Below are 13155 nucleotides of genomic sequence, written 5' to 3'. Positions count from 1 at the left end.
CACCTGGTTCAGGCTGACTACCTTAAAACCATAATTAGGCGCCATTAACCCCATCAACCAATAGTGTGAGTGTGTAAAATGCCCTTTTCAGCAAATATCTTAGATATAACAAAACAGCTATATGCATTATGATTTCTACGCCGCACGTTCAGTGCTTAGAAGTTTATCTTTTCATTACTTATTAAAGAAAACCTGCAAGGGATCATTCTTGTAATTTAGGACTAATTCAACCTGGTCTCATGGGATATACATACCTCTGACCACTTTTTTGCAGAACCACATACGTACTCTCAGGTAGGCCTCCACTCTGTCGCAGTTTTGAAAACAAATGTCCACTGGGGGTGCTAAAGAGAAGCTCAGACTTTAATGTAACATTACGATCATTTTGCCATTGAAATGGACTGTAGTTGACTTTATGATGTTTTTTTTCATTGTCCTGAAGCTGTCAATTGTCAGTGTTATTTTAATGATAAATGCAGAATCATTTGGGAGTGCTCATGATGCCCGTCGGTTCGTGAGTGTGCAAAGCAGCTAATGCCACCTCTAACACAGCACCACGTATAGTTGTGGCTTTTCTCCTATAGTTTGGTTGATAAAGCAGATTGTGTACTTGCTGGCTACCAAGCAGAGGTTCCCATAACCTTTTGGCTCGACATATCGGGGAACGGGAGTAACAGCCGACTGATTCATTCGACTGGGTGATTTAGCAAGCTAGCCACCTTCAATTAGGTGTCCTGTAGTAAATATAGGTAAACCACCAGTTCTTTCAGTTCGCTTGATATATAACTAAATAAAAGTCTGCAATTTGCTGTTGGTTGCCGCTTGCTACAAAGCTTAGGTTGTTATAGCCTTAGGCTATAACAACGAGAACGAGATGATTGCTGGCAGGTCTGACATTGTAACATACCCGAGGTGTCAGCTGACCTGGCACGTAGCTTCAGGGACGTTATGTAGCTAGGTGGCTAGTGAGCTGTCAGCTTCTGTGTTAGTTAGCTAGATTTATGTTTTTGGTGTATTTTAATTTACGTACCAAGTAGTACATAGCTATGTATCGCAAGAACGATATGTCTTCTCTTAGTTGGCTTGCTAGCTAGCTAGATAAATAAAGCAGTCGGTGTGTTTCTGTTGGTTGTCACGATGTGCTGGCTACAAAGCTCAGGTTGTCGTGGCTGATCGGTGTGCATTCGCTGCCATCACAGCCAGATGTGTAAGATGAGCTAATACTGTATACAGTACTAGTGATAGCTGGCTAGTGAACTGGCTAGAAAACTAGCTAATGTTATATATTCGCAAAACACATTTAACAAATCACCAATTATGAGCGCATCCATATGTGCAAACAAATGTGAAATATGTTGCATTGCTTTCTATGTATTTTTACTAGCGGTGTAACGATTCACCGATACGAATCGGAAACCGGTTTTAACATTAACGATGCCACTACATCGATACGCGGACACCTGGATCGATCTAAATGTAGGCTACCACGAATCAGTCGATGGCCCGATTATAAAGTTACGAAGCGACTGAAGATTTGTTGCTAATTCTACTGTAGTATGACCTAAACTGCTGCGATTTAACGTTACTAGTCATGTTACTTTCAAAATAATAATGACTGCCTCTCATTCGCTAATAAATCTGCACAGCGTCTCGCGTTGACCTTTTATCTTTTATGAGAGTAACGTTAGTGTTGCTTGCGAGGTAAAAACAAGAACACGTCCGACAACGCCGACATGGTTTACAGTGCACCATCAAATCTAAAATCTAAAGTTTGGAATACATTTGGATGTTATAAGAAGGAAGGGAAACTGGTCAAAAGTCTGGCCATTTGTAAGGTCTGTAGAACAGCGATTAAGTACAGCGGTAAGCGGTCAGCAATGTACTGAAGAACATGTAGGCTAACTGTTTTTTTTTTTTTAAATAATATTTTTTTTTTAACTGCCAAAGTGAGGCACCTGGGCATGGGTGTGTGAGACAGACTTCAGTTTATATTAATAATGCCAAAATGTTTGTTCATACAGTAAGTCTTTTTTGTCTGTGTCTATTGGAAAAGTAGCCTAATGAACACAATGACATGTAATTCTGAAATGATACATTTGTCTTCCATTTTTTCCCGTGCCATAAAGTAACAAAAATACTTGGGATTCCCTGGTCTTTTATGAAATATATCTATGTGAAGGTAAGCAATGCCACTTTTATAGAATTGGCTTATTTTAATTTATAATGGAAAATGAATGTCTATATTAAATAAATGTTAAGAACTGTATCAGATTACATCGTATCACATCGCACCGTATTAAAATGTATCGTCCCTGAATCGTATCGTAGCCCATGTATCTAGATAGCCTACGTGTCTGATCAGGAGAGATGCACACCCCTACTTTTTTTTTGTATTATTATATTAACGTGACAAATTTACTACTATCCGAGATTAAATAGGTCTATGTAGATACTTTGTTCAAAGTAAAATAAAGCACAGCCAAAACATAAAACTAACATAGTGATCTCCTTCCGTGGTACCATGAGCCAAATGGTATTATTTATTTTTTAAATTTATTTTATGTATTTTTTATTTACCAAGCCAGATAAAAATATTCAAACAAGTGAGCAATAGCTACCTGATGTTACCTTAGCGATGGTGGCACATCAGCTGCTTTACCCTGTCATCATGAGCAGTTTGGCATGTTGAGTGCTTCCATGAGATTCTGTTACATCTATCATAAAATAAAATAAAAAAAAACACATGACGTCTATTTCACAGAGCTTCTCCCAGTGGACATTTGTTTCTCAAAACTGCGGCAAAATGTACCCGAGAGTAGCCTACGTATTTGTGGCTCTGCAAAAAAGTGGTCAGAGGTACGTATATCCCATGAGATCAGGTTGGACTAATTTATTATTTGCATTTAATGCAGTTTCCTTTAACATTATGACTCTATTGTGTGTTAAATTAGTAAACTAATAATGATGACGTAAAAACGGTTATGCTCATTATGATTTGTGTGCGGTACTCAGCTTCAGTTATTCCATTTTCTCTTCATATTAAAACATATTCAACTTGATTATAAGGCCAGAGTATCAGCATTGTACCATCTGTCTTGGGGAAATTGATTCAAATGGTTCATTAGTTGAAAAGGTTTGTTTTCCCCATCATTACCTTTCCCTTCTTAGAAGCCACACAGAAAGCCAAGTAGGTAGCAGTATCCAGGGTTATGCCCCATAGGCACTGGCTTTCTACAAAGCCTGATGAAGACAAAGAGCCACATTTGAACTGATTACCAAATAACTTCAGGCGTGCAACCCTGTGTGTGAAGCTGCCAATGTCTAAGGACCTGGAGTGCTGAATAGCCAGTGGTCGGTGTGAAGGTGTTGAACTTGATGCCAGCGATAACAGGAAGCCATTGAAGTGAAGCTAGGAGGCATGTGACTTGACTACATTTAGGGAGATTGTAGACAAATCATGCAGCTATCTTCTGGATTATTTGTAGGGTTTTGATGGCACAGGCAGGAAGACAAGCAAAGAGGGCGTTTCAGTAGTCATGCTGTGAGAGGACCAGGGCCTGAACTAGGAGCTGCATAGAATACATAGTGATGTAGGGGCAGATCCTTCAGATGACCTTATTGCTGCAACCTGAATCATCAATCACTGATGATCTTGTTCTGTAAAGAACAACAATACATAATCTAGAGGGGTTAGTACCAGCAAGAGTGTGAAATTCAAAAGAGGAGACAGAGATGAGAGAGGGGGAGTACAGAGCTCACTTTCACAGCTCACAACTTTGAACAGCTACCAGAAATAGCAAAAATATTTCCACAGTAAGCTGTCTTGCATCAATATTAGGTCTGTACACTTGGCAGAAGCAATTCTGCTATTCCAGCAGCATTTCGTCCCATTATTTGGTGTCTTGACACTGTTGAGCTTCTCATTAACCTCCACTCAGCAAAGGGGCACAGTGCCAAGCATCTCCAGAATTTTCATGTCTCTTACAGTTTAACTTGAGTTGCAAATGTTAAGAATGAACTTTCAAGTAAGAGATCTAATAATCTACTGCCACCACAAAAACTTATGCAAATAGGAGATAGATAAAGGTAAGGAGGAGATAAAAAGCACAACAGTGTATTGAAAGCAATTTTTCTTTTTTTTTTTTTTGCTAATGTAAATGAAATATGAACTGATTTATATCTATTTGATTGCAATCCCTTAAAATGTATATTCAGTAGATATGTATTTCCATGCAGTCAAATCATAAACTTTTTTGTTTTTCTTTGATGTGGTAATAGCAGTATTTTATTGTGTTGTATATTTTGTTAGACATTTTTTCGTTGGCAGCATCGGCTATGCCTGCAACTCAGAAGTCATAATGTTTGTATATGGGATTGTCGGGTGTTTATAAGTAAGTTTTTCATTTCTGAAAATATTTTTTCAGTCTGCCTAAAACTGAGGAGAGTTTAAAATGTCCAAAATAGCCTCATTCACAGGGTGTATAGGGTAAAATAATCAAACACAATGGTTTTTGGGGACAGACGGGTAAAGGCTCCTCATTCACACACATGAATTCCAAAATTTCATAAATTTCAGTCGTTATTAAAAGATTGAATCAAGGTTCATATGAGAATGTCATCCAACACTGTTACAAAGCAGTTGATAGGGGTTGATGTTGTGCCGTCCATCTTATTACCACACACTGTTTATCTCACCTTTATTTGAAAAAAAAAAAACTCCATATTTTTCTATTGTAATTACGGTCCATAGTCATCTGATATAATAACTTGGTTTTTGGTTCTATGGTAAAAAGACTAGCATTGGGACATGGGTGGGGGAGTAGCACAAACACTCATGTTAAATATGCTGTTGCTCAGTATATTTCCTCCTTAGTCCCCTTTTGTCTTTAGTAAAGTAAAGGAAGTAAAGTCACCCATTAATAATGTTACATCTGCTTTCTGTCTTGTACAGTTCTGCTAGACTGCTTTAAAAAACAAGGTTACAGTACTGTAAGGTTTGCTTCATTACCATTCTCTTTAATAACATTTTCCTTTCACAGGCATAAACATTTAAGATTTCTGATTTTTTTGGTCTCCACAGGTTTTTATTTTCCTTTGCCAGTGACAGCCTCAATGATCAAATGCTAATTTTGTTCACTCAGTGCTGTTGTCAGGGCTCAGGCAGGGACTCAGACGCGGACCACGGGAGCTTCGGGTTCCAAGCGTCTTAGACAGAATCGTGAGGCAGAATCGTATATCGGAAAACGAGCAGGGTCGAAAACCGGAAGGCAGTCCGTGGGCAGAGCGAGGATCGGGAAAACGGGAGCAGGCAAGGTCGGGAACCGGACAGGCAGGCAATCAGGTGAACGAGGCAAGGAGGCAGGCAAAAACGAGGTCTAGGGAAAAAGCAGGGTCGAAAAACGAGAAACCGGCAGACAGAAGCAAAAATGCAAACGCGGGGACGAAACAGGCGAAAAACACTGTGACGAACTAGCAACAGGACAGGGAAAAGCAGGGAAGATATAGGGCAGGGCAGACGAGGGAATGGGAAGCAGGTGTGCAGGCAATAGGGCGGGCGGAGACCGGGCGGGGAGCGGGGCAGGACTAAAACACAAGGAAAACAAAAGCACATGGGCAAAAGGAAAAAACAAAAACTCGACAGCTAAGGAGGCGGAGCACTGACAGTACCCCCCCCTCTACGGACGCCCCCAGGCGTCCCAGCGGGTGCGCCAGGATGCCGGCGGTGGAAATCCCCGATGAGGGCAGGATCCAGGATGTCCCGGGCAGGGACCCAACACCTCTCCTCGGGACCGTAGCCCTCCCAGTCCACCAGGTACTGGAATCCCCGTCCCCGGCGCCGGACCTTAAGCAGGCGGCGCACGGTGTAAGCCTCCGTTCCGTCGATCAGGCGAGGCGGCGGAGGAGCCCTCGGAGCCGGGCAGAGGGGGCTTCTTACGACAGGCTTGACTCTGGAGACATGGAAGGTGGGGTGGATCCGACGGAGCGAGAGCGGGAGCTTGAGCCGAACCGCTACGGGACCAATCACCTTGGCAATAGGAAAGGGGCCGATGTAGCGGGGTGTGAGCTTGCGGGAATCCGTCCTGAGGGGAAGATCCCTAGTGGAAAGCCACACCCGCTGACCCAAGCGATAGCGGGGGGCTCTGGAACGGTGGCGATCGGCGAGCCGCTTAACCTGCGCTGAGGAGCGAAGCAGGGCGAGCCGTGCACGTCTCCAGGTGCGGCGACATCGCCGGATGAAGGCAGCTGCCGAGGGGACGCCGACCTCCTCCTCCTGGGCTGGGAACAGGGGGGGCTGGTACCCTAGACAGCACTGGAAAGGGGACAGTCCCGACGATGATGAGGGCAGGGAGTTAATGGCGTACTCCACCCAGGGCAGTTGCTGGCTCCATGCTGATGGCTCCTGGGAGGTGAGGCACCGCAGTACGGTCTCCAATTGCTGGTTCGCCCGCTCGGACTGGCCGTTGGACTGGGGGTGGAACCCAGACGACAAACTGACCGTGGCACCCAGCAGCCTGCAAAAGGCCCTCCAGAAGTGAGAGGTGAACTGGGGGCCGCGGTCGGACACCACGTCTGTGGGCAGCCCATGTAGCCGGAACACGTGGTGGATAAGCAGTTGGGCTGTCTCTCTGGCAGAGGGGAGTTTGGGGAGTGGGACGAAGTGAACGGACTTGGAAAACCGATCTACGACGGTGAGGTTACCGACGGTGTTACCGTCGCTGGTAAACGATGTCCTCCGTGACATGCTGAACCAGTATGTGTTCGTTTACCTGGACGACATACTCGTCTTCTCCCGTTCCTTACCCGAACACGTCCAGCATGTCCGTCGTGTTACCGTCAGATGAGGGCAGACCGGTGACGAAATCCAGAGCGATGTGGGACCAGGGTCGTCGGGGAACTGGCAGGGGTTGCAGCAGGCCAGCGGGCGGCTGGTTAGATGTCTTGTTTCGGGCGCAGACCGAGCAGGCAGAAACGAAGCTGCGGACGTCCTCCTTCATGGTGGGCCACCAGAACCGCCGACTGATGAATGCCGCCGTACGTCTGGCGCCGGGATGGCAGGCGAGTCTGGACGAGTGCCCCCATTGCAAGACCTGAGAGCGGACAGAACGCGGAACAAAGAGGCGATTAGGAGGGCAGGAGCTAGGACCCGGTTCGGTCCGGAGGGCGGCGTGGACGACGTTCTCAATGTCCCATTGTGCCGCTGCAACCAAGCATCGGGCAGGTAAAATGGTGCTGGGTTCCGGAGTCTCGTCTGCTGGCGCGAACTGGCGAGACAGGGCGTCGGGTTTCCCATTCTTGGTTCCCGGTCGGTAGGACAGAGTAAAGTTGAACCGGGAAAAAAGCAGAGACCAGCGGGCCTGTCGGGGGTTCAGACGCTTAGCCGACCTGATATACTCCAAGTTCTTATGATCTGTCCATACCAGGAACGGCGTCTTTGCCCCCTCCAGCCAATGCCTCCACTCCTCCAGCGCCAGTTTAACTGCTAGTAGCTCCCGATCGCCGATGTCGTAATTGCGCTCCGTGGGCGAGAGGCGATGGGAGTAGTAAGCGCAGGGGTGGAGTTTGCTGTCGGTGGCAGAGCGCTGAGACAGGACTGCCCCCACTCCCACGTCTGAGGCATCCACCTCCACGATGAACTGCCGGGCAGGATCGGGCTGGGTCAGAATGGGCGCTGAAGTGAAGCGGCCCTTCAGGTTGCGGAACGCCTCCTCTGCTCCCGGGGACCAGGTAAATGCCCTGTTGACAGATGTCAAGGCAGTGAGGGGAGCCGCTATCGTACTGTAATTTCGAATGAAGCGGCGGTAAAAGTTAGCAAAGCCGAGGAAGCGCTGCAGCTCTCGACGGGAAGTGGGGCGAGGCCACTCCTCTACCGCTCGCACCTTCTGCTGGTCCATTTGGATGTTACCCGCCGTGATCACGAAACCCAGGAAAGAGACGGTGTCCCGATGAAATTCGCATTTCTCTGCCTTGACATACAGGTGGTTCTCCAGCAGGCGCTGGAGAACCCGACGGACATGCTGGACGTGTTCGGGTAAGGAACGGGAGAAGACGAGTATGTCGTCCAGGTAAACGAACACATACTGGTTCAGCATGTCACGGAGGACATCGTTTACCAGCGACTGGAACACAGCTGGGGAATTCGTCAGACCGAATGGCATGACCAGATATTCATAGTGCCCGGAAGAAGTGTTGAAAGCAGTCTTCCACTCGTCTCCCTCACGGATACGGATCAGGTGGTAGGCGTTGCGGAGGTCGAGTTTAGTAAAGACGGTGGCCCCTTGCAGCGACTCGAAAGCAGTGGACAGGAGCGGTAGGGGGTAGCGATTCTTAACGGTGATGGCGTTGAGACCACGGTAATCAATGCAGGGACGGAGGGAGCCGTCCTTCTTCCCTACGAAGAAAAATCCAGCCCCGGCAGGCGAGGAGGACGGGCGGATGATCCCGGCAGCTTAAGACTCTCGGATGTAGCGATCCATGGCCTCCCTCTCTGGCGGGGACAGGGAGTACAGGCCCCCCCTTGGGGGTGAGGAGCCGGGCAGGAGGTCGATCGCGCAGTCGTAGGGGCGATGCGGAGGAAGCGAGGTGGCGCGGGACTTGCTGAAAACCGGCTTCAAGTCCAGGTACTCCGGCGGCACTGCCGACAGATCCGGGAATTCCTCGGGCGAGGGAGCGTCTAGCGGCGCGGGAGCCAGAGCATCGCGAAGACAGTGGGAGTGGCAGAACGGGCTCCAGCCCAGAATCTTGTTGCCCTGCCAGTCAACGTGAGGGTTGTGCCGAGCGAGCCAGGGATGGCCCAGGACCACGGAAGCTTGTGGGGTGTCTAGTATGTGTAGAACGATCTCCTCGCGATGGTTGCCGGAGATGAGGAAGCTCACAGGAGGGGTGGCGTGAGTGATGCGGACCAGCGGGGCCCCGGTGATGGCGTGGGCTTCTAGCGGTGAGCGCAGCGGGACACGGGGCAGCTGCAATTGGGCTGCCAGACCGGCATCGATGAAACTCCCGTCAGCCCCCGAATCGAGTAGCACTGAGACGGCGTGGGGCTGGCCCCCGATGAGCAGAGCGGCTGAAAAAAGAGGGCGGACTCCAGGGGACTGGCTTAAGGGGGTCACGCTCACCTGTACTCCCCTTGCTACGGGTGAGCGCTGGCCCTTTACCGGACAGGTCGCCACGAAATGCCCTGACTGCCCGCAGTAAAGGCAGGACCCGGCGCTGATTCTCCTCTGTCGCTCGGCAGGGGACAGGCGAGTCAGGCGAGCGTGGTCGACCTGCATCGGCTCCAGGGAAGCAGGCGGCGGAATAGCAGGGCTGTGCACAACTGGCGTGGGCAGTTGTGCTCGAGAGGGGCTCGGCAGTTCACTGACTCCTCTCTCCCGGCGCCGCTGCCCCAGGCGCTGGTCGATTCGGATAGCCAGGTCCACCAGGGCGTCAAAGCTGGCCGGCAGTTCCCGGGTGGCCAGCTCATCCTTGACGGACTCAGAGGCCGTGGAGAAAGACGTCGTATCGAGCCTCCGTATTCCAGCCGCTGGAGGCAGCGAGAGTGCGGAAGTCAATGGCAAAGTCCGACACTGACCGACGCCCCTGGCGAATCAAGAGCATCTCCCTCGCAGCCTCGCGACCATGTCTGGATCGATCGAAGACCCTCTTCATCTCCTCCGCAAAGGCCGCGAAGGAACGGCAGAAAGGGACGCCGGCGTCCCAAACCGCAGTGCCCCACTCCCTGGCGCGTCCCGTCAGCAGGGTAATGACATAGGCGACCCTCGCCCGGTCCGTGGGAAACGTGGAAGGCTGCAGTTCAAAAACCAGGGAGCACTGGGAGAGGAACGACCGACAGGTTCCCGGATTCCCCGTGTATGACTCGGGAGGTGGCAGACGGGGCTCCCGGTTAGGGGGTACAGTAGGAGCAGATGGGGGGGCTGCAGCGGGCGGCGAGGGGCGGTTATCCTGGCTCAGCTGCAACTGCTGCAGCTGAGATGTGATGCTGGCAAGGCTGGCAGCGAATCCCTCCAGGGACCGGCCGATGGTTCTCAGCTGGGTTTGGTGCCCCCCCAGCAACGCGCCCTGCAGCTCCAGTGCAGCCTGCAACTGGGGTAGGTCCGCTGAGTCCATGATGGCTAGTTCGTGCTGTCAGGGCTCAGGCAGGGACTCAGACGCGGACCACGGGAGCTTCGGGTTCCAAGCGTCTTAGACAGAATCGTGAGGCAGAATCGTATATCGGAAAACGGGCAGGGTCGAAAACCGGAAGGCAGTCCGTGGGCAGAGCGAGGATCGGGAAAACGGGAGCAGGCAAGGTCGGGAACCGGACAGGCAGGCAATCAGGCGAACGAGGCAAGGAGGCAGGCAAAAACGAGGTCTAGGGAAAAAGCAGGGTCGAAAAACGAGAAACCGGCAGACAGAAGCAAAAATGCAAACGCGGGGACGAAACAGGCGAAAAACACTGTGACGAACTAGCAACAGGACAGGGAAAAGCAGGGAAGATATAGGGCAGGGCAGACGAGGGAATGGGAAGCAGGTGTGCAGGCAATAGGGCGGGCGGAGACCGGGCGGGGAGCGGGGCAGGACTAAAACACAAGGAAAACAAAAGCACATGGGCAAAAGGAAAAAACAAAAACTCGACAGCTAAGGAGGCGGAGCACTGACAGCTGTCTTTCAAAAGTATGGCCTTCCCAATCATGTTTTTCACCCTACAGGAACTCAGGATATGGCATGCAGAGGTTTGATTCATAAGTTAATTTCATAGAACCCTTGAATAAAAACCACACCTGAACAGGTGTTACTATAGGACAGACATTTAAATTCCACCCTTGGATAAAGTCTGTTTAGTTTCACAGCAGTGAAATAAATGGCACAGCTGTTTTTGCAAGCAGGTATATGCTGACATACTGAGTATAATTTGAGAATATATGATTTGTGCAATAATAAATGAGTGAGCAACATTTTGTGATGAATGTGCTGTAGAATATTAAGGGAAGGAAGTGAGGAATGGATGGGCTGTCAAAATTAAAAAAGGGAGTTTCAAATAAAAGTTTCAGAGCCATATTATTCAGGAATATTAGGTCTGTGGAAACCTCCGGGGCAAGGAATCAGGGGAGGAACTGGAGAAGTTGATCCATTTACAGAACAACATTTTGATTGAACTCCCACCCCCTTGTGCAAGCCTTGTGCCACTGTCAATGGAAACCTAAGACATCAACCTCTTCCTGCCCAAATAGCAATGGAATGTGTTTCTTTCACCCAGCTTGGTTTTAAGATAACCTTCAGTGATGACCAGGTAGTCTAGATCTAGAGGGCCTTATTCATTAATATGTTCATAAAAAATGAGCGTATTTTGCTCCTGTAGAGCTGCCTGTACAGCTCTCATTTGAACACACCAACAATGGAAGTGCCCGAGCGGCGAAGGATGGTGTGCTGTTACCTTTGGTGGTTCGGGAACAAAATTTGTTAAATATAATTGCTTTTAATACATCTGACTCCAAATTTTGTAATGTTAACGCGGTTTAATTTAGTAACCAAATCACTCAAATGCCTCTCTGCTAATCGCTAAGACAGAATGCTTATATATGCAACAGAGAGACTGTAGCCTCTGGTCTCGTGTAGTGTTGCTCTATACAGGTTGCAGTCTCTCATAGAGATGCATACATACCTGTGGCCTGAGCTCAGCCTAAAATGGCACTAGTTGTATAGGTGAGGGACTACAGAGTATACCAATAGCATAATGATTCTATAAGCGTGTAAATAGCAGTTATCTTACCATACAGTGATCAGCTGAGCGAGTAAGGAAGATGATGAGCGAGATTCAGAGATTTGGGGAGCCTTAAATAAACGGGAAAGTTCATTGAGGACAGGTGCATGACTGCGGGCTGGCTGGAAGATGTAAACTGGCTCCAGTCCACCAGGGAATGGAGCCACTCGGCAGGCATACAGTGCCCTTCCACCACTACTCACCTGGCCCCATTACAACATGTACTTGTGTATACGGTTCAGGTGGTCTGGGGCAGTTGTAAAATTTGTTTGGAAGTAGTATCAAATTTCAACTAACAACAAATCGATGACTTCCAAAATGTTCATGAGATTGATCATACGTACAGTATACATCAATAGTGAATCTGGCCCAGTGATCTTGGGCCATAGAGTGTGATGGCAGTATTGACCAAAGGGAGAGCAGAGGGATCTGGCATTGTTAGCGTTGCTTCATGAGGTAATATGTGGCACACTTCAACCGCCACCTCTATAGAAAAGCCAAGCTTTCTCAGTCTTTTCAAATACATTGAGGAATGTTGTTCTTAGCCTGAACACTTGTTCCTTATATCAAATGGCAGTATTGCAGTAACAAAAATGTATTCCATTTTGCAAATCTGTATGGACTGGAAAGAGGTCAATCTTTAATAAAATGATATTAAATATAAATTTAAATGTTGAGGGTATGTTATTCTTAAAAATGTTTTGCAGTTCATGTTGCACACTCCAGCAGAATGAATGGGTAGCCTACATCTAAACCATAATGATATGCGATTGTTTTTGTGTCAGTGTTAAATGCTCAACATTTCATTAGGCAAATTTAGTATATCTGGGGCCTCATTTATAAAATGGTCTTATGAACATATTTGATCTTAGAATTTGCGTAAATCCATGTCAGAGTAATGATTTGATAAAGCTTCCCACCTGACATACAAAGCTATATTACAGGCTTATATTAAAGGTGAGGTGCGCAGGCCTATCATTGTGTGTGAGAGAATATGATGTAGGTCTCAAAATTCAAACTAAATGGACATTAAAAATGCTATTTTAATATTGTTTCAAAGCTTTTCTATATCAGTGAAAATGTAGGTCTCTGTAAGTACAGTATGTCCAGTACCTGTGCAAACTGACATTTAACAATGGTTGTACTAGCCTTATTAGAGGACTTGCTTAACCATGCATTTCACAGGACGAGTGTTCAGGGACCAAGCTGACTATTTTGCCTAGAATGATGACTGGGTTATGAACTGCTTTCACTTTTCCTCACCATCAGGTTCCCATATTTCACTGGCTGATAGAATACACCCATGTTGCTATATGGGCACCCCTCATAGATGAGCATCTCTATGTCAGCTGCAAACACTACCACTCCATTAACACTCAGATCATCTGTGATGCCCACATGGCAGTAGTAAATACAGT

The 13155-nt window shown here is 48.0% G+C and overlaps 1 protein-coding gene across 1 annotated transcript in view; it reads right to left on the bottom strand.

The window, feature by feature from the left end:
• Positions 1 to 13155, bottom strand: part of LOC118770972 — a 42254-nt gene that overhangs the window by 14273 nt on the left and 14826 nt on the right. Inside the window, 5 exon segments of the mRNA XM_036518775.1 lie at positions 5936 to 6177; positions 7037 to 8573; positions 8760 to 9061; positions 9480 to 9715; positions 9824 to 10056. Of these exon segments, the coding sequence (XP_036374668.1) occupies positions 5936 to 6177; positions 7037 to 8573; positions 8760 to 9061; positions 9480 to 9715; positions 9824 to 10056 (2550 nt within the window).

Source organism: Megalops cyprinoides, chromosome 2 (genome assembly GCF_013368585.1).
Source record: "Megalops cyprinoides isolate fMegCyp1 chromosome 2, fMegCyp1.pri, whole genome shotgun sequence".
In the NCBI taxonomy this organism is placed as follows: Eukaryota; Metazoa; Chordata; class Actinopteri; order Elopiformes; family Megalopidae; genus Megalops; species Megalops cyprinoides.
This window is presented reverse-complemented; position numbering and strand designations above follow the sequence as displayed.